The 27,202-nt window shown below is 44.0% G+C and overlaps 2 protein-coding genes and 1 long non-coding RNA gene across 5 annotated transcripts; 1 reads left to right on the forward strand and 2 right to left on the reverse strand.

The window, feature by feature from the left end:
- Nucleotides 1–548: 548 nt before the first annotated feature.
- snrkb (SNF related kinase b) lies at nucleotides 549–12,014 on the reverse strand. The gene is made up of 5 exons (XM_086208533.1): nucleotides 11,785–12,014; nucleotides 10,702–11,063; nucleotides 10,180–10,574; nucleotides 4,448–4,589; nucleotides 549–2,687 (listed from the first exon to the last, which is right to left on the reverse strand). The coding sequence occupies exons 2-5, from the start codon at nucleotides 10,923–10,925 to the stop codon at nucleotides 1,646–1,648; spliced, it is 1,803 nt and encodes a 600-aa protein (XP_086064659.1). The 5' UTR covers nucleotides 10,926–11,063; nucleotides 11,785–12,014; the 3' UTR covers nucleotides 549–1,645.
- A 1,601-nt stretch (nucleotides 12,015–13,615) lies between these two features.
- Nucleotides 13,616–22,288, reverse strand: LOC147258601 (putative E3 ubiquitin-protein ligase HERC3). 3 transcript variants are annotated; one of them, XM_086208536.1, is made up of 24 exons: nucleotides 22,018–22,288; nucleotides 21,614–21,835; nucleotides 21,398–21,518; nucleotides 21,217–21,293; nucleotides 20,246–20,467; nucleotides 20,050–20,141; nucleotides 19,622–19,752; nucleotides 19,213–19,337; nucleotides 19,073–19,134; nucleotides 18,879–18,979; nucleotides 18,713–18,772; nucleotides 18,530–18,635; nucleotides 18,260–18,455; nucleotides 17,231–17,379; nucleotides 17,029–17,151; nucleotides 16,746–16,847; nucleotides 16,155–16,295; nucleotides 15,922–16,062; nucleotides 15,606–15,775; nucleotides 15,437–15,500; nucleotides 15,273–15,343; nucleotides 14,983–15,166; nucleotides 14,787–14,889; nucleotides 13,616–14,169 (listed from the first exon to the last, which is right to left on the reverse strand). In XM_086208536.1, exons 2-24 carry the CDS (start codon nucleotides 21,777–21,779, stop codon nucleotides 13,952–13,954), a joined length of 2,925 nt encoding a protein of 974 aa, XP_086064662.1. In that variant the 5' UTR covers nucleotides 21,780–21,835; nucleotides 22,018–22,288; the 3' UTR covers nucleotides 13,616–13,951. The 3 variants fall into 3 exon arrangements, with proteins under 3 accessions (XP_086064662.1, XP_086064661.1, XP_086064660.1); XM_086208535.1 differs by having other exon boundaries at nucleotides 18,879–18,982; nucleotides 21,614–21,796; nucleotides 22,018–22,286; XM_086208534.1 differs by having other exon boundaries at nucleotides 18,879–18,982; nucleotides 22,018–22,286.
- Nucleotides 14,071–16,736, forward strand: LOC147258602 (uncharacterized). The gene is made up of 3 exons (XR_015116998.1): nucleotides 14,071–14,193; nucleotides 16,441–16,498; nucleotides 16,614–16,736. It is a non-coding gene; the product is annotated as an uncharacterized LOC147258602 (long non-coding RNA).
- Nucleotides 22,289–27,202: the final 4,914 nt, after the last annotated feature.

Consider the following 27,202-nt stretch of genomic DNA (forward strand, 5'->3'; position numbering starts at 1 on the left):
TTGTTAGGAAAAAGTCTGAATTCTGAGGGAAAACAGTATGAATTCAAATAAAGAGATTTCATTTTTTTTCCTAAATAAACTTTCACATGTGGTTCTAATCCCATATTATACAGAAAAATAAAACCAGTAAGATGTCGCTCAAAACTGCTCTAAAACAACCGACAAATATATCCATTAATCCCTGTAGAACGCTACCAGCTCCAGTAGTTGTACGGTGTGCAATTCATCCTCAAGATACAGCCAGATCCAAGACACGTGGAGGTATATCGTGATAAGTAACAGTGAAACATGCACATGGTCACACATCTCCCCTAGCCATGGGTGAACGATGATATCTTTGCCACGAGTACATATACATATGTACGTATATGTGGATACATGTGTGTATATTTACGTATATATATATACTCATATATATACACACATGTATCCACATATACATATGTACGTATATGTGGATACATGTGTGTATATTTACGTATATATATATATATATATATATATATATATATATATATATATATATATACTCATATATATATACACACACACACACACACACATATATACACATATGTATATATATATGCATGTGTATATATTCATACACATATATACATAAATACATATGTATACACACACACACACACACACACACACACACACACACACACACACACACATTAATCTAGATCTGCACATCCAAAATAAAAGATCAAAAATTATGAAAACGTTGAGTATATTCAAAAAGAATACATTCAAATATGATGGAAGACCTGCATCCTGCTGGAGGGTCAATGATCCTAGCAACCTGACTCTACAGTATGGTAGGACACGTCGTCAAATGAATACACCTTCAGGAATAAGAAGACAGGCAATAATACAGTATATCATATCATAACATGTCATATCATAACAGTCTGTCATTATAAGAGCTTATATTAAGAGCTTTCGAACCACAAAGAAAAGCAGGTTGTGCAAAGGGAAGAGGAAACGTGCTACTTTGTAGCAGAGGCTGGTTCTGATCTATGAGATATCAAATACTGAATCATGGATCTACCGAGCGCTAGAACCGTCTGACTTGTTGAGCTCTTTCAGTTTTCCAGTCTGGATCAAAACGGCATTTTCCACATTGAGTATGAAACCTGTTTGATTGCAGTAGGCACCTTTTAAACAAACAAAACATAGTAGAGCTTATTACAGTGACAGTCCCACGTCTGGCTGTCGTCTTGGTTCTTCATGACTTCTTCATGACTTCCTGTTGCTACCATGCGACAGATCAAACACACTGGTATGGTTCTCCTGGACACAGCAGGCGATGGTTGAGCTTCTACTACTCCTCTGTGCACAAACTCTAGCTTAAGACAATGTTTACTGCATGAGCATGAAGCAAGAACTGAGTGTGTGTACAAGAGGAGCCTCCCGTCCTGTAAAGGTGATGTTTGCATGCAGGAGGCCTCAAGGTCTCTGCAGCAGCTAGACTCAGCAGGGGGCTCAGCGGGGGATGGGAGTGGGTGGGGGCTCATCAGTTTGCCACTTCATAAGGTTTGTGCTGTGTCTCTGGTCACACGCTGACAGCTAAACAGTCTCCGTGTCCCAAGTGAGAACAGCGGCACACCACAGGCAGCAGCCAGGCTACTGTCCTTTATAGCACATGGCAGCAGTTGTACTGAGCCAGCGGGAGGATCTTGGGTTTGTTGTGTGACGGGATGTTGAAGGCCAAAGCTTTCTCACACAGAGGGAACTGAAAGAGTCTCTCACGCAACTTGATGCTGTGGCGTTTCCCCGGTTCCACCCTCAGGGCAGCTTCATCCCGGGTCCCCACTGGATTGTGGAGTTGAGACCTATCTGTTATGTGGTCATCTCGAACACTCGTCTCCGTCCTCTCACCCTTATTTCTGTCCCACCCCTTCTTTTGGTTTTCCCTCCTGTTAAGGCTGAGTCTGTCAGAAGGAGGAGGGATGGCGAGGAGGGAGGAGTGGGATTCATGGAGAGGAGGAGGTTTGTTGGTGTTGTTGTTGGGTTCCGTCTCCTCGTTCTCACCCCCTTCCTGCCCCTGACAGCACGGGACCTTCAAACCTGGCAGAGACGAAGGAGGGACTACAGGAGTTGGAGTGACTGTGTCGTCCCCATGACTGACAGGTTGATTTAGAACCACACACTCCCCGTCATCTTGCTCCATGTCCTCCACTTCCACCTCCAACATCTCTGCTGCTTCCTCTTCCCTGCACTCTTCGCCATCTGCTCCATCAAGCACCTCCTCAGCTATTTCCTCCGGCTCTGATACTAAGACAGACAAACCTTGGCCCTCTTTTGCAAGACTACCCTCCTCTTCATCTTCTTCCTCCTCCTCTTCTTCCTCTTCCTCCTCACAGATCTGCTGTAGTGCTGGGAGGTTCTTGGTGACAGGGGGCTCCTCAGCCAGAGGTGGGCGGAGGGTGTAGCTGAGGGTGGGCTGCCATGGCCCAGGGAAAACCTGCTGCGACTGGGGCTTTGCGGCGAGCAGGTCCCCACACTCAGGCACTCCTGAACGGGGAGAGCTAGGAGAGAGTGCCCCTGCGAGCCAGTGGGGTGGAGCCTCCGGGCTTAGTAAAACATTCTCCAGCCCCTGCAGCCAGTGGTGAGCCTCAATCTCCTCTAGTGATGCTCGGTGAGAAGGATCCCTCTGGAGCATCCTGGCAATCAGACTGACAGGGAAGAGAGAGGGAGAAGATATGAGCATCTCCGTGACCCCAACTAGATCATCACTACACAACCTAACAAGGTCTGTCTGTGCAGCATAAATCAGCTCTGGATACCCAGGGGGCAGAACACATTGTAACAGCGGGTTCAGTCATATGAGGAGTAGAGGATCAGATGTTGCAGGATGCGTTCAGTGCCTCCTAACACTGTTAAGAGCAAGAAGTTCACTGGAAATAACTGTGTGAGGGTGTTCATTCGCTGAGCTTTCAGAGCTACTGCAGTAACTATACTTGTTTTACAGAGGAACACTGTACATTTATGCTCCCGCATGTGCCACAACGACCAAGTACACTTGGATCAAACGTCTACCTCTAAAACTGTGTGTACTACTGAAAAAAACTTTAAAAATGCCTTCCGCTTATTACAGCTATAAATAATCTATCACATGCATATGTATTATAATCTTGAATCCTCTTGCTATATACCTTCAATTGGGAGTAAACATGTTGGGCACTTCTGGGGTAATCAGTAGACATAGGAACACAAGTTTAACAGACTACTACTCAATACCAACAAATATGAGCTGCAGTAGAGGTCGTGGGACATGTAAACCACGGGACTGATGTGTGCTCCAGTTGAGGTGTTTGCAAAAAAAAAAAAAAAAAAAGGTTTTAAATCCCAAAACAAGACATGAATTTTTTTTTTCTCTGATGAAGGGAATCTTTAACTCATGCAACCACCACCATCATCATCTTCATGGTTATTCCCAAAATGTGTCCAGTTCTTTCTGGTACATGAGAAAAAGGTGGTGGAAAGGTAACTGGCAGGATTACTTGGCCTGTTTTAGCGGCGCCAAACCAGTTGGTGGGAAAAAAAAAACAAACAACCCTCGTTTACAGATCACTTGAAATCTACTTGACAATTAAATGGAAACAATTTGTCTGCAATTTGTATGTGTGAAAGTGTATGTGTGTGTGAGAGTGTATGTGTGTGTGTGTGTGTGTGTATGTGTGTGTGTGTGTTTTTCATCGTAATTTGACCCTTCTTGTTGTGGAGAATAACTCGCTAAATACACAACCTAGATTTCTATTTCATGGGCTTTAACTTTGGCGTGTGAATATTATGGAGATGCCATGATGTCAGCCGCTGCTCGCCACCTCTTTGATTATTCATCTGTTGAAAGAGACATCACTGAGGTCATGACATTATCGGCGTGACTGTTTATCAGAGGGTAATCTGGTAAGAAACAGAGCAGAGGACAGAGTGTGTGTGCGTGTGTGTGTGTGTTTGGTTGGAGGTGCGAGGACTGAAGGTTCAGTGAGAAGGAGGTTTGACTTTGTTCTGAGAGTTTGTCTGTGTCTCTGACCAGATTAGAACACAGTTGAAAGCTCAAGGACGCAGATGTTCTTGAGGAGAAAACCAAAAACATTTTGCCTGGAGCAACGAGCAGGCTAAAATTATTCACTGAAGCGCCCACTAATGAGAGGATTTTACAGTCAGCAGCTTCTTCAGAGAGAGAGAGTGACCTCATCTATGCAACAGCAGAACATTTCTGAGGGAGACAAAGCCTTTCAGAGCAGAATCCATTCATAATCAAGAAATGAAATAAAACTAGAAATACCACATCACAGTTATGTGGCACCGTGATCAGGTTGACTCCCTCAAGGTATCAGAGTATTGGGGGTACATGGACAAACTGAAAACAAGAACATCCATCCTTACCCAGAGCCACGGAGAAGCAGGGCAGTCATTCATCGGTACTTACTCTCTGCAGTCGCTGGAAACATGTTCAGGTACGGAGTAGCGGCAGTCCAGAATCATGACCAGAGTCTCGCTGTCGTTAGTCTCCTGGAATGGAGGGACTCCACACACCAACATATACAGGATCACCCCGAGAGACCAGATATCTGGAACACACACACACACACACACACACACACAGGCACAAATCAGCCTTAAATAGCTGATCGTTTCCAGCCTTAAAATAGCCCACAATCCCTTCGCTCACAGATTAGATTTAGAATGCTGTGAGCCTTCATGTGGGATATTTTAAAATATTCCACATGAAACATCCAGAGAGGATTTTTTTCTGAAAAGCTGGGTTTGACCTAAATCTACATAAAAGGATTCATTTTTGAACATAGATGAAATAAGAGCAGCGTTCATTTTTCCCAGGATGGAAATTCTATTTTCTCTGGCTTCCTCCATGGAGAGGTCAAAGGTCAGGGTAGATGGCTACAGCGCCGCCATCCTGCTGACTTCATACGAGCCTGCGTTTGTTTAATGAAATGACAAAAAGGAAAGAGGACATGTAACAGCTGGATATCCGGTTTACGTGTGAGAGTTAGGCTGCAGACGGCTGGGCTTGGTGTTCTTGACCCTGGACTCTCTCCCTCACCCCCCCCCCCCCACCCCGGTCTCCTCCTTTTCCTTCCCCTCCTCATCTCACTTGTCACTCATGAAAAGCCTAAACCAGCCAAGAACACTATGACGGTTCACACAACACACACACACACACACACACACACACACAGTGAGAGCTGAGGGCCATAACAAACAGAGGGCTTGTTGTGCTATTCTGGGAATGATCATGCTTTCTGTACCTCCATGTTTCTTATAAACACTGCAAAACAGACCCCCCCCCCCCCCCACACACACACACACACAAACTCCACCCTGATGTAACTCTAGAAGTACACAGAGATAGCTAATAAAATGCTGCATCTGCTCATATCATTTTGTTTCACGAGTGGCGTCAGGTCAGATCTGTCATAGTAAGTGAACATCTCACCGCAGGACGATGACTAGCAACATGTAATACGTTACGTTTTGAAAGCAGCTTATCCAACACTGTTGTGGTTTTACTTCAGTGCACTCAGACATGATGCGGGTCCACAAAGATGATCATACATAACCAGTCGGTGAATCAAAAGCTGAGTCAGCCACATTCGAAAGGTTAAACACAGATGTTAAACACAGGGCTTCCTTTGTCATGACAGCCTGACAGAGTTTTCATCAGAGGAAACCAAAAGTTGACAAGAGATCGAGAGAGTTTCTGACGTGAGCTCAGGAGCTCCAATATGCAGCCAGGAGCAGAGGAAGACGACTCTTCAACAGAGTTCATGTTGATGATCCACCTTAGTGTCATGTATTTCATTAAAGTAGAATTAGGAGTACACTTAAAAATACAGAAACAGCCATAACGGTCGTGAAATTGTAAAAAACTAACAGAGACTCAAATTAAATAATGTATCTACAGCAACAACGGAACTTTTTTATCTACTTTTCTCACGCTAATAAATGAGCCCGTTGGGATGATAAAATCAGCGTTATTATCTCCAGATAACACAATCATTAATTGATAATCTAAAGGCAACAGCGTGCTTCCACAACGCAATAAATATGAAATACAACTGTGTAATTTTTGCGTATCCATGCGTCGTGCAGCAAATCAGGCCCATGTGTGATGACCATTCAGCCATTGTCCCCGATCTCACTCAGGATGGCCCCAACAACAGCCCTCAGTCCTCCACACAATGCCCACCCTCACACACGCTCGCAGCCACGCTCACTTCTGTCTAGGGAACAGTTATGCAACAGGGAGGGGGGAAGCCAGTGAGTGCAGGGAGTGTACTTTTCTCTGCTCGCTGGGGAATATCACACATTAGTGGCCTGCTGACCGCACATAAACACACAGGCACACACACACATACGTTCAAACACACAGAACAGATGTGGATCGGCTGAATGTGGAGTTTGGAGTCAGTTCCAATAATACAAATCCTGAGATAAAGAGCTTCTGCTGTCAGTCCCAGCGTGGCTGTGTGGCTGATCCTGATTGTGCTCCCGAGGTCAACAGACTGGAAGCCCTGGTCGCTAGAGGGGTAGTTGAGATCACACTGTATCACTTTGGTGGAACGTACCAGGTTGCAGGTACGTACTCTCTGGAGAGGAACTGATTAAAGAAATTCAACCAGGAACATGAGTTACATGCAACCGATCAGACAGAACATGGAAACCGTGCGAGCTAAAACAAGCTAACAAGCTACATGCAGCTAAAAAGAGAAATACCAGCCTTAATCAATTGTTTCTATTGCTTTCTCTGTCTTTACAGAAAACTACAAACACCAGACGTCTACATGTGGAAGTGAGGCGTTAAACAGACCAGTAATGTAAATAATATCTAGGAGTGGAAACTTAATCCTATAAAGAAAAAAGAGCTGCTCTCAAAGTGCACTGAGGTCATTAGTCACGAACACGTATATCATATGAACTGGACTAAATCTCAAACCTGATCGTTATCTTGGGAATCAGTTGATTTCGTTGACAATCAGGGATCTGTTCATAAAATATTTTGCCCAATCAGATAATAATAACTGTGAGAGACTGATTGTCAAAATTTAGTTTCTCACTTTCTAAGCATTTCTATAATTCTCTGCTCTTCAAAAAAGCTGATGTGAAAAACCTCTGTTACACATGTCTAGCTGGTCCTTGAGCACAATCTGGGTTTTTGAGGAGGTATTTCCATGTGCTGCTCCTTGGATCATACCCAGGAGCAAAGAAACAAGTTGTGTAAATGAAGTGGCAGCCATCCAAAGACGAAGCAAAGAAAGTCATTATTCTAAATTAAACTTTTGGCCGTGGTTCAGTTCATCGCACTTTGCTGATAGTGGTGCAACACTGAGTTCTAACTAGACTTGTTTTCAGCCAAACTTCTTGCAAACGCTCTTAAAAAGAGGACAGAGCAGCCATGTACTGCTTCAGAGAGCAGCAGCCCCCTCCCCCAATGTCACATTCAATTCTAGCTGTTCTACAAGGTGAAGTAAAATTATCTGCTTGGCTTAGTTACATCTTCGACCTGCCAAAGAAACTAAAATGTCCAGACTATGATTCTTGGTTTCATCAGCCAAGGACAATCCAGAGCCACTTAGCTGAAAAGACCATGTCACCAAGACAGCAGACAATGCAAAATGTGTCAGCACTCAGCTGCAATATTTACACAGATAATACCTCAAAAACACATCAGAACGAACACACGTGTGTGCACAAAGTAATGTAACAATGTTATGTAACTGTATGCAGTGTTTGTTAAAGGCAACAGGCCCCGTGGACGTCCTTGTGTCTATTCCACATCATATGACTTTCATCACACACACACACACACACACACACACACACACACACACACACACACACACACACACACACACACACAATGTCCTTAAATAGACATGACAAGACTCCAACCATGAAGGAACCACGGTGAATTAAACAGCAGGCCGTTTAATACGAGACAGAAATATCAAAGACACGGAGTGCTCTGTGTGTGTGTGTGTGTGTGTGTGTGTGCGCGCGTGCGTGTATGGGTTTATGAGTCACCTTGCTAAGCTGAGATCACTAAGGGACGTCTCTTCCTCTGTGCACCTCAGGATTATCACACACATGCACACACATTTGTGGAAGTGTACATTTCAATCAAAGTGATGACATAATCACGATCAAGGGGTGAGTCAGGCTGGAGTGATCTTGGAAGGTTTCACGATAAAACGCATAGACGGGTTCAGAAGGACGCCCTTCGTGGGAACAGGAACTACCGTGACAAAAAGGGAACAAATGCAACTCCTAAGATATGCTGAAGCATGTGGGTGTTTCTTCATGGCTCCGGTCATAGCCACAAAAAAAGAAAACACCCTTTGTGTAAAATATTTCGCTGGTATTTCCTAAGACTAGTTTAATCAACACTTCTATATACAGGTACATGTGAGTGCAACTGCCGCTGATACTGTAGCTTTCCTCAAAATTATCTCCTTACTTGGTACTTGTTCCTTTTCAAACTCTGTTGGTTCGTTAGCTGTACGTTTCAAAAACAAATGGACAGATTGTGACAGAACGAATAAGTGTGAGTCTGTGTGAAACAGTTGAGAAGACTTTCAGCTTCCGGAAATCGTCTTGGTTGTGCTCTTCATCCGAGCATCTCAACGTGATGGCGGCTGTCTCTAAGCAACTTGAGCATATTTTGAGGAAGTTCATTGATATTCATGTTGAGCTCCTGCAGGCATGTATCGTGTTCCTGAGCCAACCTATCCTCCCTTCAGATGCAGATGCCTTTGTTGGCACCAGAGTGCTCAAACCGTGCTAAATTCCAGGCTAGTCCAGCTTAGCTGCTAACACCCCTGAACCTCCATGAGCTGACATGCAGTTAGTACCCCCCCCCCCCCCCCAATCAAATCCCACAATCTAACCGCCTGCTTCACCCATGATGTCTACTTTGTTTTTCTCGGCTACACTGCTCTCTCTCTCTGCCCCGATGACTTCAGAGAACTTCACATCGACTTACATTCATTTCTGGCATAATGGCGACCTCTTCTTCACCAACATTGGCTTTACTTCAATGTTACACCAAGTCTTCTTCTAACAATGTAATGATTCATGTCCTGGGGACTGGAGGAACTTTTGTCCCCAGGGGGGTGGAGATTCCCCACAATGTGACTGCGTACACTGATTTATGTCTCCGCAACACAAGGAATAGCCAGTGGACACACACTCGATTCAGCATTACTGCTTGCTGTGCACTGTGGTGAGCTGCAGTATTTGGCTGGGACGTAGAACGGGCCCAGTTGGCTTATGACTGGCTGGCTTGCTTAGACTGACCCAGATACACAGACTAATCCTTTACACACACACACACACACACACACACACACACACACACACACACACACACACACACACACACACACACACACACAAGCACACAGGACCAAAAGATGAGAACAGGAACTCACAATTTATGACACAAATCACTGAACAGGAAATTACTCAAAGGGTCAAGGGGACAAATGTGGCCACACAGACACACACACACACACACACACACACACACACACACACACACACACACGCCCATTTCCCACGGCACAAACCCGCACATGCAGATATTTCAAAACCAGATAAAACCGCTATAATAAGCTGAGTGATCCCGTTCCCATAGTGAGTAGATAAGGAGTTGCCTTTTTCCAAGTGTGTCAGATCTGACGTCACGGAAGCAGTCGCCACGCGGGGAAGAAGAGATGGGTGTCGTCCAAGCAGCCCCAGAGTGTAGCATCTTTTGGGCTCATTTTGGTAACAGTAGTAAAAGCAGGCTATTAACAGTGTTTCTGATATATTTCTTTCTCATTTTCTTTCTCTTGTTGCATGTTTTGGGTCTCTACCAAGTCCTGAGGGAAATTTTGTATCTCTTTCGCTGCTAAACGCTCCTCTATGTTTACCAGAACTTCCCTTTACTTGAGCTTTTCCTTAAAACACGGTTGCCATCTTTGAGGTAAGACTATGAGACACTATCAACTGAAATTTACTATAAGCTCCATTAAAGAGTGGAACTGCAGTGTCTGATAATCATTGAATTGGGTTTATATTGGAAAAAATGCACTGGAGGCAGCGCTATCAAAATGAAACCTCAGCAACAAATACAAAGACACAGAAAGTTCAGTTTCTCACCCACAGCCGGAGCATCGTACTCTTCTCCCAGCAGAATCTCAGGAGCCGAGTAGGCCAGTGACCCACAGCTGGTGGCCAACATCATCCCAGGTTGGAACAGGTTACTAAAGCCAAAGTCTGTGAGCTTCACCGCCCCCTGCTGGGGAAAGAACACCACATTCTCTGGTTTCAGGTCACGGTGCACCACATGGAGCCGGTGGCAGTACGCCACCGCGCGCACAATCTGGGCAAAATGACGCTTGGCGGTGCTCTCAGCCACGCCTTTCTCATGGCGCAGGATATAGTCGTATAGGTCGCCGCCTTCCGCCAGCTCCATGACCAGATAAAGAGTGGAAGGTGTGTCGATGACGTCGTAGAGGCGCACGACGTTGGGATGCTGCACCAGCCTCATGCACCTGAAAACAATTACCAGAAAGTTGTTAATTTTTTTTTTCTCATGCAACAAAGGCGAATGTGGAAGTCTGCTGCTGTGTTTAAATCGTTGCTAACTTCTCAAGCTCCAGAGTCACGACCGTTATTTACCTGACCTCCTGTAACAGGTGACTTGTCGCCATCACATCGAGTTTCGTCTTGTCAATCATCTTGACTGCAACCAACTGTCCAGTGTTTACGTGACGAGCAAGTTTGACCACTGCAAAATGGCCCTTGCCCAACGTCCGTCCCAGATGGTACAGTCCACTGAGATCAGAGCGGCCGGGGATGCACCTGAGGCTTTCAGGTCCATCCTGCACACCAGAAGAGTCCATGTTTGAAAGAAAAAAATTGGATCAGGGAGGTTGATGACAAGGCCGGGCCTCAGGAAACAGATTAAAAATAGTTGTGTCACGTTGTTGGGGACAGAGGAAGGAGCGGGGTCAGAATCCTCCTGAGTGCTGGGGAGGTGCCTGGCAGCACGAAGAGAAGACAACAAATAACAGATCAGTTTGGCTGAATGGGAAACAGTACGATCTCTGTCCTCATCCCATACTTTACATCTCTTAACAAGCACGGAAAAGTTAAGTAGTCTGAACTCAGTAGGACCGTGAGAGAGAGTCTGATTTTATTGTCTGTGCCGTGGTGGTAGTTGTGTTTGGCTCTATCTCAAATAACACTCATCCAGCACAAATGGCACGCCAAATCAATACTGTAACAGGAAACCTTAATGTATGTTAGAGTGTGTGTGTGTGTGTGTGTGTGTGTGTGAGTGTTTGCATGTCATTAGTTTTCCTAAGAGGGTCAGAAGGTAGCATTAGATCTTCCCGAGGGTAACAAGTTCAGATCTCCCAGCATCACCACCATCAACTTCTTTTCTTTATCATGCTATCTGCCACAACATCATCACTAATTCATCACTACATTATTCCACCATTAGCAGCTCCAAACATGCTGAAAGCCCGGGACACTAGCAGGCCTCACTCTGGTGTATACTGGCTGTTCAGTTTCGTCCAGAACAAAAACGCTGCGCAGTCTCGTCTTCGGGCTGTCCAGGCCAGCTGTTCGCCACTTGGCCTCAACTGCGGTCCGGAGTTGCGCCATCAGGCTGGCTGCACCTCCGCCGCTACTCCTGCCGCTCACAGACAAGCCAGGCAGCGGTGGAACACACCAACGCGCGAGCTGCTAACTTACCATTGTTGCGGTAAATACACCGTTGCCGCGAGCCGTCCGTTCAACCGACGGTTCTTTCCGTCGCTTCGCACTCGCTGTCACCGCTGAAGTCCGACGTAGAGAATAACGGCGTCGCTTTCTCCTCCGTGCCTCCCATCCTGCTCCGCGTGTCAATGGTGCGCACACACACTTTTCTCAGCATTCAACCCAGAGAGTCTCGAGCTGTGCGGTGACGCGCTCGCTCCGCAGAGAGAGAGAGAGAGAGAGAGAGAGAGAGAGAGAGAGAGAGAGAGATGGGAACATCGCGTGCGCGCTTCCTTCTTCTGACGTCAATACATTCCAACCAGAGAGAGAGGCGACTGAACGGATGAAGTCCAAGGAATTATATAACTTGTTAATGCATTTTTCTCAGCGCACAAAGAACTACTGCATTACACAATAACCTAGATTCATCAGGCGTCTGCGGTAGTCGGTGGTGGTGGTGGTGGTGGTGGGGGGGGGGGGCATGTTTTCCTTCACACTTCAACTACAATGCCGGGGGGCGCATAGCTTCGTGGTCATTTCTGTATGAGGGAACAGACATGCATGGAATTATGGAATTATTATATTATCCACAACTGAATCTGGCGGCACGGCGGTGCAGTGGTGAGCACTGCCGCCTCGCAGCAAGAACTGAATCTTTTCTGGCTCCGCACGCACGACACTAAACGCAGCAGTACTCAAAAAAGCGACGTGCGTCAGTGGAAAAAAAAAAAGGTGGCGTGAAATTTAGTTAGAAAACAATCTCCACACATAAACGCATTGTCAGGGATATTACACCCAATCGTTACTATTTACTACGAAAATAGTGAACAAGAAATATTCTGTCGACTTTAGTAAGGTGGCCTGGGAGAGGGGGCCTCTGACAAGAAAAGTTCACCAGCAAACCGTAAAATAAACAAGAAAAGGACACTTGTCAATTGTTGAATGTTACAAGTTGAAGTTGTTACACAATTAAAACAATACCAGCCTGTTAAACTATTAGAAAAAAACAAATGTTTGCAAATTGTAAATGCAGTGGTAGTCTGAATGAAATCAGGGAGAAGGAACCAGTCCGAGGAAAGTGGGTGCGGAGGCTGTCACCAAGCATTTTGAAGGTAAATCTCACCCCACGTCTTGTGTTTCTGCTGTTAGAAATGAACAGACTTACATTTCTATTGTTCCTGGGGGTTATGAAGTACAACCCCAAAAGAAAAAATCTAATTTCTAAAACATTAATTTTGATTTCTTTATATATTTTTTAAGTTGAGTCATGAGCATGTACTTCCGCGAATGGACGAGATCTCAGTATGAACTTGCAGTACTGCAGTACAGTGCTATTAAACATACATGTGTTTTTATATTAGATAAAGACCTAGAATATTTATGCATTAATACTCTGGCAAAGTATTAGATCCATATAAGGCTTTTGTAAGATACCAAATTTTATTGTTGCTCAAAATAATTCAATTGCTCACTATAAATCTTTAAGGAAACTAAAATATGTGCTTAGACTTTGTTAAAAAAAAATACAAAAGGAAGGTTTGCAAAGCTTCAGTACTAAACACCACTGAGGTTCGTCCATTTTTTATTATCAACATGATTCAGAGCCATCAGTGCGTGGTGAGAAGTAGCTACAAATCAAATGTACAATTCAGTTATGATAAAACAACCTGAGAGGAATGAAGTACAACAATAAAGCAGAGATTAACAAAGACCAAATGAAAGAAGTTTAACTGCCTGTTACGATACATTTGGTCCCATCCTGTTTTCTCTCCACAGTAGACTCATATAAGACTATAACACAAACTGAAAACTTAAATCAACACAAATATGACAGATGTAAACATTTTTAATTTTGAAAGATAATTATATAAGAGAAAATAGTCGAGTTCCTACAATAATCTGGCGTAAATATCCATTTAATTTTAACTTTCTGAGTTAAATGTTAAGCAAACTCAATAGACGTCATCATCTCTGAGAGAAAAAACCCCTGATATGCATACATAACATATTTCTAATACTCGAAGACAATATTGACTTGCTCCGTCAATTATGCTGATGAACACTAGTGCTGTTTAAGATTAGCAGCTTTTTAATGCAACATCCGGCCATTGTAAGACATTAAGTTTAATTTTGTGAGATATGAGACTCGCTCCTGACCAGCAGCTCACGTTGAGAATCCTCTCTCTGGGATAATGGCCTCTGTCAGCCGGTCTCGCATGATCTCCTTGCTGGAGTACAGAGGCAACTCCAGAATACTGTGACATGTCAGTGACTTGGGGAAATGCTGATCGTAGGGGAGATGTGATTGAAGTGCCACTCGAACTTTCATCTGAATCTTGGACATTCCAAGAATGGGAACTCTCCGAAAACCGGTCAGGAACCCTGAGGAACACCAGGGGGCGTAAGGTAATTTGTGCAGTAGCATCATCTGCTATCACAACACCTTACACACATGGAAGGTCATTTACAATAATAATCCTAATAATAGTGGTGCAGTGGTTAGAACTGTTGCCTCACCGCAAGAAGGTTAGTGTATTCCAGTGGTTGGGAGAGTTCAATTCTCAAACCATCTCGAGCTCCAGAGGTCATGATAAGTGTATGTGTTCCAGTGGGCTTTAGACGTTGTTTCACATTTGAAAGTACATCAGTCTATATCAGTTTTTGTCGTGTTCTCTATGTTAAGTCTTTGTCTCTAAAGTAATTGATGTGGTCAGATAAATGAAGTTGAGTAAAGTATTTGAGTGCAAACCAATGTTTTTTTTGGACTGTTAATGCAACTGAATACAACTTCAATTTCACTCATGGCAAAAAGATACCTGGACTTAAAGTAGAAGCATGTTAAAGTTCTTGTATGACAGCCGAAATGATTATATTCTGTCATCATGGCATTATGTGTGTGTGTGTGTGTCTCTTGTGCTGATATTGAATTTATATGCATACATATAAATAAAAGAATACTTTTTTTGCAGAACCCTTTATAAATGTATATCACTACTTACAAAGGAAATCTTTCCTCTGGTCTTCAGTCAGTTCACCAAAAACCTCCCAGAACATCAGTATGGTGGGGTGGCTGACGTGGTATTCCAACTTATAGACTGTGTTCTAGGGAAATTTAAAACAGATGATTCCACAAAACAAATCAAGTGCAGTTAGACGCGTTAAATCAAGATGTCTATTGCAGTGTAAACCTGCTACCTGCTTCAGCGTCGCCCAGTCAAAGACTTTGCCGCCCACCAGCACCCGCTGCAGCTCCTCTGGCTGAAACAACCCGACCAAATCCTTGTCACACAAGGTGAAAAAGCCTCGTCGGAACTCCTGAAACACACCTTCCACTGATGCGTTGAAGACATGGTTGACGTAGGCTTCCACAAACTCCTTCCTGTTTAGGCAGATTAAAGTTTACATGAAGAAACAGACGCCCCACATCCAGTTCACATATACAGCGTAGCTTGCGAGTATGCCGTGAAATGTTTTTACAGTCTTACTTGTTTAGATTTGTCACTGGTTTTGCGGGATTTTGAGGATCGAGCTCAACTTCAGTCCCATTCCATGATATCTGATATTCACAAGAAGAGACATGCGTCATACTGTTGCCAAAACATTTGCAACTTTTTGAAATATAAAGAGATTATTGGGGTGAAACACTAACCATAAAAATAAAGTCCTGCTTTTCTAAGTCATCGTCCTCATAGTCCAAGATGTACTGGAGACTCCTTTAACAGTGCAAACCACAAAGCTCACGTTTGTTATGAAACACTGAACAATACGCTGCGATCAAATGTATCTCTTTTCTGTCAAAAAGATGGATTTCCACATACTTGGCAACGCTTGGGCTGTACTCTAACATATCCTCCAGCGAAGGCTCTACATCCAGCAGCTTCTTAAACAAAGCTAGGGGGAAGGGCAAGTGTATGATACTCTGGTTGCACAGGGCCAATCCACACAGAACCCCAAAGAGGAAGAAGCGCCTCCTGTCCTCCTCTGCTGTCTGTCATTGAAGACACCCGAGTAGTAAATAGCCATGTTGATGGAACGTTTCCTTAACAGCGTAAATGAGGTCGCTCACTGTTCAATTGTTGCTTATCATCACTGCCTACACAGTCCAGTTATAATTCATCTGTGTGAGGTTCTTACTGTCGAGGGGAACCATGCCAGTCTTCCAGAGTCACTGAAGACAAACATCTCAGATTCACTGGAAAACATGTAAGGGAACAAGTGGTGAAAAAAGTCCCTTTTGTAGACATCAGTCATTTTTGGGTCCCCATCAAAATAGACCTAAGAGATAAAAAATTCCTTCCGTTAGACAAAAGCAGCACAGAAAGATAGTTTGGTTATATTTTCCCCATCAGAGTAATCTAAATATTTACCAAAAGTGTCTTCTTTAAGTCACTGTGATTAGCAACGTGCAGTTGTTGGAAGGCATCCTCCAAAAATGATTGTCGATTCAGCCTCAGCTCAAAACAAGGATTTGGCATGAATCCAAAAGGCGTCCAAGACCCTTGTTCCATCTGTAATGCAATTCATTAGATTTGCTGTGGTCCATGAATTTTATGACATATTCTGCTGGATTGTCATCCTTTTCTTACAAGAATGTAGACATATTTTGCTGATGCCACTGCTTTAAACATTGCTAACAGTTTACATGTTCTGCAGGTGTGGAGTGAGATTCATGACATGGATCATCAGACAAACCCAATATTCAAGTCTGCTGGTGCGTGACGCCTGTCCTACACACATACACGCACATAAAAATAACTACGCACATTGTGATGTCAATGTTTGCTTCTAATGTTCTGGCTGAAGTGAAGTGTTTATTTTTAATACAGTGTCACAGCAGTAAGAGTCCCGTCAACCATCAACGGGGAACTAAAACGGATCCTAACCAGCTCTTTGTCCACCACACAACAGTGTACACGTCCAAACCAGTAATGTCTTGCAATGTTCTTGTCACTTGTTACCCTTGTCAAGCTGATGTTGATGTCAAAAACCATTTTCTTCGATTTCAGATCCATCAAGAAGGGGAAGCCACAGAGGATGAGTGGCTCATGGCCATTCAGACACTGGAAAGGGTTGAAATAGCATATCAGTACTTGACCTTTGCCTGAACTCTATACGTTTTTCACAGAAGCTGAGAGAGAGAGAGAGAGAGAGAGAGAGAGAGAGAGAGAGAGAGAGAGAGAGAGAGAGAGAGAGAGAGAGAGAGAGAGAGAGAGAGAGATTTACATCATCATATTAAATCACCTTAGGTTTTTTTTTGGACACCGAACGCCAACATTTCAGATCCTCCACTAGAAAATTCCTGTTGATCTCCAGATAAAAAGTTTCATTTGGGATCTTCTGAGATCCTGCAGTCCTGTTGTTAGCCTGTAAAACATGTGCAGCATATTAAAGACGCATTCTTTAGATCAAACAAAACAAAGACTGCTTTATGGATAATTCTTACATTGTACATTTGCTGGAGGATTAGCAGCAGGCTCGTGACTCTGGAGTTGCGAGGAACCGGATTTTGGGACAAGATGGCTGCCAGGGTCTGTTTCCACACTTTAACATGTTTTATCATGGTGGAAGGCGACCGAGAGGCCCACCAGTCCACTGAGGAACGCAAACATAAAAAGTCACAGCAGAGCAAGTACATGTTTAGTGAGTTTGCCACTGGAATAATAATAATAATGAGTCTCAAAGTATTGTGTTTTAGTATGTAATGTATTCATTATTACGAATGACCTTCTGAGCCTTCAGATTTACCTTGTGATATTTTAGAAGTGACTGAACGGATAGATTCAGCTCATGATGGAAGTTACAGAGTTACTTGTTCTACAGTAGGATTTATTAATGAGTGCTAATTTTGAGGTTTAATGTGTAGCTAGAAATATAAAAAGCATGGTTGTACGCCTCTGTGATGCGTGCATGTCGCAGGCAGCTTTTCACGTCATTAGCTTTCTAGAGATCATCGGTTAAGAGAACGTCAACATACGGATGGAAAAAACTGAAATCATAACGCAGGTTTCACCGGAGCAAAGGCACAGAAATCAAAACAAGGTCACACTTTATTCTCCAAACCAACAGGGGGCAGCACGTTATGCTGATGTCCAGTTTTCTCCACATGAAGTCTAATTATTGACTCTTGTGGTACAAAGTGATACTACAAGAAGGGACAGCTAGTTTTTATAGATTGTAACTTTACGTATTAAGTGCTGAAAGCATGTCTACACATCCACTTTGGATGGATTTTGAATGACAAATGATGACGACACCAAATTTGAACACATTTCGGTCTTTAAGTCAGGAAAGAATACACCAAGTTAGAGCAACCACCAAAAATGTTGGTTTTAAAATTGGTAATTAGGGCTGGAAAATGGAGAAGATTTAATGTGAAGCTTCCGTTGTTGGTCACACAAAACAAAACGGTGATCAAGAAGCTTTCAAACAACAAGACAGGCAATGAAAATAAAATGAATAAAAGTGACTGTACCAAGGACCTGGAGGTTGTCAGCGCTCAGACTTTGCAAAGAGAGAGCGATGGCTTCAGCGAGTTTAGTGGGGTGTTGTTTTTTGTGTTTATGGATCGTGTAGAGCAGCTCATTGAGAAGCAGGTAGATCCTCAACCCCTCCAGTCCCACCGGTGCTTTATCCAGGGAGGGAAGCAGCTGTATGACAGCCGTCTCAACCTGTTGAGATGTTGTCGTTGTTATGAACCTCCACCTCTTCCTTGTTAATGACTGATCAAAGTCTGACGTCATACCTCGGCCAAAACGTCAACCCTCGTCATCAGTGTCTTGAAATTACGCCGTGCAAGAGCCAAGTTCAAGCCAGAATACTTTGGTGAGGTCCGGCAGTGTTTATCACCACTAAGAAGACGAAAAAGAAGGACATTCTAAACAAAGAACAACAGAAAGAAAGAAGTGATCTTACAGACGGTTTTTACCTTCGATCGAGGAAGCTCCGATTCATACAGGACGCGAAGGAGAAAGCCCTTTTGATTTCCCTGTAATTGTTCAATGTGGTTCATCAATGACACTGATAAAATCAGGGTTTAACTTACTCAGACCCGTCACAGCAGCAGAAAAAAAATCCTGCAGCATTTTACTTACTTTTTGGTGTTTCTCCAAGATGCTGAGTCACACCTAGATGTCCATTTCTCAATCATGTCTTCAAGACAGGGCAGCATTACGTCATCCGTAGATTCAAATTCCTGCTGTTGTTGAGTTCACGTTTCATTTGCAAAGACAGATTTCACATGTGTAAAGTTCCACGTCATGCTGTGCTTTTGTTTTTGTGTTTCTACCTCATTAGATGTAGCAAAGGAGCAGTTCCCTCCAGCGTGGATGTGTCTAATTTTGGCACCGCCTAGAATAACGAGCATTCACTCCGGTGAGTTAATTGCATAATTATAATTTCAGTGATTTATCACAAAAATAGAACTACCTCGTTGCAGCTGAACAGGTAGTGGCACAGACTGATGACTCCCCTCCTCACGCCCCAGCTGACCTTGCTCTCCACACCCAAAGGAATAGACGCTCCCGGAGTCCGTCAACACCCATGTGTGATCTCTGCATAGAGAATAAATAACAAGCAGGATTTAAATGTCATGTAACATCATCAAAGACCCATAAAGAGGTGGTTTTTTTTTACAGTTTTCATCGGAGCAGCCTCCAGGGCTCTCACCGGACAGAGACATCGCTGGTCGGTCTACATATTAGAAGGTACTGCCACTTAAAGAATACCGTAAATATTGACTGGGAGGAGACTGACACAAGGAGAAGTACTGTATACATGTGAGGGAAAAGCTTGCTGGCAGCAAGAGATGAAGAATTAGGATGATGAATTGCTCTACCTTCCGCAGGCAATCTTAGTGACCTTTGCCCTCCACAGTTCTGCTACGCGCCGAGGACGAAGCTCATCGCCAAATGAGTTGTGGCCAAGCTGCCCGTATTCACCGGAGCCGAACGTAAACACAGCACCATCCTGAGAAAGAAACCAGGCGACAACATTTTATAGTCCACACAGGAAATGTTGCACGGACCAAACAGACCACAGAATCAGTGACAATTGGGTTCGGGGGAGACCAGAGTGAAAATTAGAGAGTGAAATTATATTAAACAACAATGCCATGATCACCAAGCAAAACTGAAAGTGTGTTTTATGTCTGACTTCAAAACTGAGGCTCAGGTTTATGTGTCGCTTCAGTTAAAGCAGAACCCTTTTCTCCCTGCCCTTCACTGTCGAGGACAAAGGAACTTTGTCTCTCCTTTCTTGACTCACTTTGGTCAGGATGGCGGTGTGGTCTTCCCCACAGGAAACCTGGACAGTGTTCTTCATGATCAGGTAATGGTTAGCTGTGGGTGTATGTCTGTCTGTCAAAGGACATTACATCGGTTTATTATATTAGAATTTATGATGACTGGAATACTTTTGCTGGTAATGCAATCGTAGATAAAAGGCTCCGATGCAGGTGAACCTGTTGTGTCTCCGAGTCCAAGCTGTCCACGGGTGTTCCTGCCCCAGCTGAACACGCCTCTAGAGTCAGAGAGGGCGAAGCTCTGCTCCCCCCCTGCAGCGATCCGGACCACAGGGATGGATGACAAATATCGGAGGTGCTGGGGGGAACTGGCTCCTAACTTGTACTTTCCAAGACCCAGCTGACCTCTGGAGTCCTCGCCCCACGTGTACACCTGCCCATCTGCGGGGAAACGAAGTTCATTACAATTTTGTTACAACAATATTATCATATTGTCTCTCACTCTATCATATCGTTTTCTCACACACACACACACACACACACACACACACACACACACACACACACACACACACACACACACACACACACACACACGCACACTGCCCCTAGTGGAAGTAGTAGAATCAGCATGTATTTGCTGCAAAAGAAAAAAAGCAGTCAATGACGTCATCTGGTGGCTAACAGTAAACACTACGGAGAAGAAAGACAATACAATAATGCTCTGATGTCTGTGGGATCAAAATGGAATACAAATACAATAATTTTGTGCAGACAGTATATTGGACTATTTGTAGAAGCTGAGGTTAAACCCAGTCTTGTCAAGCAATGACAACATTGTTAACACTGCAAAACCAACGAGGACATATAAAAAAGTGAGCGTCTCAGAGTGAATACCAACAGAACAACTGAGTCAAAAAGATACACAAAAGTATATAGAAACGATATCTGGGGAACAGTGAATGTCCAACTATTTAAAGGAATTTATTTAGTAATATTCAGCAACCCGGAAGAAAAAAACCCTCCACAAATCAACTGAACAGCTGTGAGCCACAATAATGACAGGCAATGAGCGTCATTTAGATTTCTACCACACCTCCCAGCCACTGGGTGGTCGTTCTAAGGGCACCGTTTGAAAAGATGTGGGTCAGCAAATTACAAAATAAAATAAACTGGAAATATTACTGTACATTTGGAGAGAGCGAGGCAGTGCTGGCGGCCACAAGCGACCTGGACGACCGGAATGTCCGTTAATTCTTTCAGTGGCCTGAGAGACAGAAGCAAACGTGATTTCAGATGTAACCAAATACACGCAGTCCAACAATTCCTGATGGTGTGTGTGTGTGTGTGTGTATGTGTGTGTGTGGTCACCTGAGGGAGAGGGGGCTCTGAGATGAGTCCACCAACAGGACCGAGCCTGTCTCACACAGCACTGTGACCACATCATCTCCACAACTCACAGCCTGGATCTTCTTCGGACACTGCACACTCTCTGAGGACACGGGCAGCCAGCGGGCAGTTATGACGTCACCACCATTAAAAGTTGGTGCGCAATTAGCTTTTAGTGGAATATAATTAAAAACTCACTCGGATTCCCTCGGACTCTTCCTCCATCTCTGTTCAGGTTTGTGCGACAGATGACCGCGTACCTGTCACCTTTGACGCAAACCAGCACATTCCGACCCGCGGACACTTTAGTGACGTTCCCGGCGGTGGCGTCCCTCCGTCGGCCGACGTCTCCCCAGGACTCCATCTCCTCTGAGCCGCGGGCTGCATGGAGCAGCTGATTTATTAAGCCAGAAACGAAACCTAAAAAAAACAAAACTACAGCGCTGAGAGGAAAACGAAACCAGCAGGGCCGTCTTAATGATGCTCATTAACTTTTTTTTCTCCTCATTTAATCACTGAATTAGATTGTATTTTAAAAAGAATATTTTCTTAAGGAGATGTTAAATTAAATTGCTCGATTTAGTTGAATGTGAAATTGCTACCGCTTCTTTTGGTTTTGTTTCGTATCCAGGAGTTCAGTCTGACGCATCTTCATCAGGGGCGGAACTTCTCTGCTCACGTTCCAACACTTCCAGCGTCACCGAGCGAGAGGTGGGGTTCACCCTGGACAGGGTCATCACAGGGCCAACGTATAGAGACAAACAACCATTCACACCTACGGTCAATTTAGAGTATCAATCAGCCTCGTCCCCAATTGCATGTCTTTGGACGGTGGGAAGAAGCCGGAGTAGCCGGAGAGGACATGCAAATTCCACACAGAAAGATCCCGTGCCCGAGCCGGGATTCGAATCCGAAACTTTCTTGCTGTGAGGCGACAATGCGAACCACTGCACCATCCAACTCTTCTATTATATCAATTTATTAGGTCTAATAACAGGATGCTGAAACCGAAACAGCTAATTCTTTATATTTCAAAGTACTGTCGGCAAATTGAACTGTAAGACCCAAGTAAAAGTACACATAATACACAATGTTGGATGTATCTGTGCCACCGACGGCATTTGTCCTTGTACTAAGAAATCTTTGAAAGCGTAAAAAAACTCTGACTGATGGTAAAGAAATGTAAAAGAACAAAGTGAAACAATCAAATCAAAATCCTTTTGTTAAACTCTGATAAAGTCATTATGCTGAGAACACTCTTAGGAACACCCTATCTGATGAGATAGGCACCCTGGGTGGCATCACCCTGGCCCCCAGCACTACCGTAAGGAACCTAGGAGTTCTCTTTGCTCAGGCTGTCCTTTAACGCCCACATTGAGCAAATCTCCAGGTCTTTCATTTACATAACATCACTAAGATCAGGCACATCCTGTCTCAAAAAGATGCAGAAATGCTTTTGTCCCTTCCAGACAGGATTACTGCTACTCCATCCTGTCAGGCTGCACCAGAAGGTCCCTAAAGACTCTCCAGCTGGTCCAGAGCACTGCTGCCCGCGTGTTGACCAGAACTGGAAGAAGAGACCATGTCTCTCCTGTACTGGTTTCTCTGCTTTGCTCCCTGAGAGATTCAGAATAGAATTCAAAATTCTCCTTCTAACATACAAAGTCCTCAACAGTCAGGCTCCTTCATACCTGACAGAGCTCATAGTCCCCTATTATCCAGCTAGAACCCTTCGCTCCCAGGATGCAGGGTTACTGGAGGTTCCTAGAGTTTCTAAAAGTAGAATGGGAGCCAGAGCCTTCAGCTATCAGGCTCCCCTCCTGTGGAACCGTCTCCCAGTTTCAGTCTGGGATGCAGACACCCAGTGCTTAATTTGTAAATCACAAGGTACCGGAACGCAAAGTACACATGACACCCCAGGGTGACGAGATGCACTCAGGTCCCGGAACGCACAGAAAAACAACCTGTAAAACCATTGCTTACTTTGTAAATCATAAGGTGCCAGAACGCTGAGTACATATGACGGCTCAGGGGTGAGGGAGGGGCACAGGTCCCGGAACGTACACAGAAAACAACAAACAAATGCCCACTTGCCATGATGGGGGACTTACAAGACTCCGTTTCAAATAATATCCATGGTATCAATGTTATGACGACAATTCACAGTTATTTAGCCTCCTCTGCGCAGCACAGGTGAATGCCCACATCACCACAGGTGGGACGTAAGAGTCTACAGTCAGCAATTCGATTCTCAACAGGTCCAACTTGTAAAACAAACAATAAAGAGCTCACAATAAATCACACAAATCTTCCATTATTATTATTACGGTATTTAAAGATTGGCACGGCGGCCTATTATTAGACGGTGCTCACCATTTAGTTGTCCAAGACACTCCACATCACGTTAGACCCGGCTTGGCTAGCTGGAGGTGAACCTGGCTAGCTGGAGGTGAACCAGGCTAGCTGGAGGTGAGCCTGGCTAGCTGGAGGTGAACCAGGCTAGCTGGAGGTGAACCTGCCTAGCTGGAGGTGAACCTGGCTAGCTGGAGGTGAACCAGGCTAGCTGGAGGTGAGCCTGGCTAGCTGGAGGTGAACCAGGCTAGCTGGAGGTGAACCTGGCTAGCTGTGGCGGCGCTAGCCTCCAGCCCCGGCTTGGCTAGCTGGAGGTGAACCAGGCTAGCTGGAGGTGAGCCTGGCTAGCTGTGGCGGCGCTAGCCTCCTGCTGCAGCCGATTTTGATCGTCAACATGACCGCTGCAGCTGCCCTCGTCGCCGCTTGTGGAGGCTTTTCTGACTCCTTTTAAGCGTCATGCGACTCTTCCTTCTTTTTGAAAAAACAGCAAATTCAACTGTCTTTTCGACATGTTGGCGTTGCAATAGGAGCTGTTTATTTCCTCTCTGCTTGCTCCTCAGAGGCGGCGAATTTCGAAAGGTGATTTGTTTGTGTCGGGGGCGTGGTTTGTTGGCGTCAGCGCATCAACAGATCTCCGACTCTTTCAAATGACGTTGAATCTTAATAAACAACTTGAAATTCTAAGGATTTGGTCTGTAAATGTATCTATGCACATTATTGTTGCATTTTAAACATTTTTAAAACGTTTTCATATTTTCTTTTAATACAAGAGGTACCGGATCTGCCCAAATAAGTACCGAGGTACCGGATCTGCCCAAATAAGTACCGGAACACAGAGAGGCCAAAATTCAGAGATGCCGGATCTTGTTCCTCTTTACTTCTGTCCCTCTCTTTCCTCTTGTATATCTGTCTTCCTCCATTATCTGTCTTTGTCTCTGCCCTGCTCTCCTGCTCTCTTTCCCCCCAACTGGTCAAAGCAGAAGGCCATCTCCATTGATCCTGGATCTGCTCCACGTTCCTGCCCGTTAAAAGGAAGGCTTTCGTCGCCGCAGTAGCAGGATGTGTTTGCTGATGGAGGATTGTTGGGTGTAGATTCATTGAAGGAGTGTGGTGCTGTAACCAACAAGTAGATAAGTCAAGACTCCTGACAGCAATGTACCATCAAGTCCAGTTTATTCACACTGAACCGGAGCGCACTTTCTCAAAACAAAAACCCTTCAGTGTCTGAGAAGGATCAACCAAAAAAAAAAAAAAATAATGGCAAAGTTCCATGTCCTCTCACTGTAATATCCTCGTATTTTCAGTCTTTCAAGAATCAAACAAACAAAAGAAACCCCCCCCCTCCTCCCTCAAAAAAAATATGGGGCTGTTCCAGAATCTTTTGGAACAAAAACAACAACAAAAAAATCCCTGCTGGCCAGCAAAACAATACACAAAAGGAATGGTTCAGGAAAAACTGTCCACGTGCGTGTGCGTGTGCGTGTGCGTGACAGACATTTAGACGCGCTCGCGCTCTCTTGTCCTCTGGACCGACGAAGGGGGGCACCAGGGCAGCCGAGGAATCTCCTCCTCCAAGCAGCGTGGTCCTCACAGGCTTATGAAAGAAGAAAACAAACTGTTCATGGCCAAGTGCTGCGCAGACACTTGTGGCGGCCTCCGCATGGCGCTGCATACTTAGCCCGCGATATTTGAACATGCCGCAAATCACCATGGTGTCGCAAAAAACCCCACCATCAGGCCGTTTAAAGGGCATTGAAACAAACAATCGCAAAAATACTCAAAAGAAATAATCTACAGTCCAACAACATGAAATTCTAAGACAAAATAAAGTACTCAGAATAAACAGAATATAACAAAACATTTAGAATAAATAAAATACAGTACCACAATAAAAATGTGTCACAATGAAATACCCAAACAACATTAAATGAAGTGAAACAATAAAATACTTTGAATACAAAAAAAAAATACATCAAAATAAAATACTTGGACAACATAGAATGAAATACAGCTGGGTTACAGTACCTGTTCTACCTGTAAAGTGTCATGAGAGAACTTTTGTTGTGATTTGGCGCTACACAAATGAAACTGACTTGACTTGAACGTGTTCAGTGGTTGTGTTTCTGTCCATGGAACATTTGTGATCTTATTACAACCGTAGTGGGGCACAGCTGACACAGGAGGCTAACCTGGAGCAACCGAACTGACTCAAAACTTGTTTGATATATAATTATACATACATTTTCAAGTTATGGATACTGGAATAACAGTACCATGAAACTTTATTTTACCCATATTAGCAATGACACAGATCTACCACAAGGTGGCGGTGGAGACTAAATCTTAACTTCATTGAGGCTCCACGGACCTTTCATTCTTAAATTACCCAAATGAATTAATTTGAAGGACAATTACGTCTCCTGGTTAGATAAGAATGAAGCTGCGTTCAAAGTGGTGAGTTCATGTATAATTATCTTATTTATTCATCTTACTTGGAACCAAATGATAAATTACCTTCATATTTAAATATAAATAGTATGTATCGGAGTTCAGAACTTGTAAATTAAAACTGTTATACTCACATTGTAATAATTTAAGAAATAAAGTCGTCATTCATTTCCAGTAACACAATTATTTTTGATTAAAAACAGACCAGATAAATCTATCATACATATTTAAAAAATACTTGCAGCAAATTAATAGAATCTTTTTTCCCTTCTTTAACGGAAATGTGCTAATTCCTCTTGACAGACGACTACAAACGTGTCCCTCTCAAGAGCATCCAGGTCATGTGACCCGCTGACTCTAATTCAATATAACACACACCTCTTTGAACACATCCTAGTAACCTTTTCCATTTTATATGAATGTTCTGAAGCCAAAATCCATGGTTTTCCTTCAGCAGCCTCCATGTCATGTGACCCAGTGCCTGGAGCTCAGTATCAGATATTCTTACTGGATCAATCCAAAATCAAATTAATTGTTAATCAATCTAATGTATCCATCATCCTACCGAATTTGATCCACATCCAGCCCCGATATTGTCAGTTATCCTAGAACAGACAGAGGAATGGGAGGCCTCGTGTGGACGTGCTGGAGAACAGCAACATGGAAACAACAGCTGATCATTTCATTGAGAGAATTATCGGTCTAATTTATGGGTTACACATGTGAAGTTGGGCGGCCCTGTCACCTCATAGCAAGAAGGTTGAACCCCGCCTCTCACCTGCAGGCTGCTGGGATAGGCTCCACCCCCCCCCCCCCCCCACCCCGCCGACCCTTAACAGGATAAGCGGTTTAGAAAGTGGATGGACATGTTAAGCTGGTATGTGGCTCCATGTTAGTCACGTACACGTTGAGCTTACGAGGTGAAACAAAACTTGCTGGAGCTTCCCTCCAGTTCTTCAAAAGAGAGAAATGTCCTACAGCTTGTTG

This window comes from Aulostomus chinensis, chromosome 7, assembly GCF_037954235.1.
Source record: "Aulostomus chinensis isolate RoL2024-O1b breed Wild chromosome 7, RoL_Achi_v1.0, whole genome shotgun sequence".
NCBI lineage: Eukaryota > Metazoa > Chordata > Actinopteri > Syngnathiformes > Aulostomidae > Aulostomus > Aulostomus chinensis.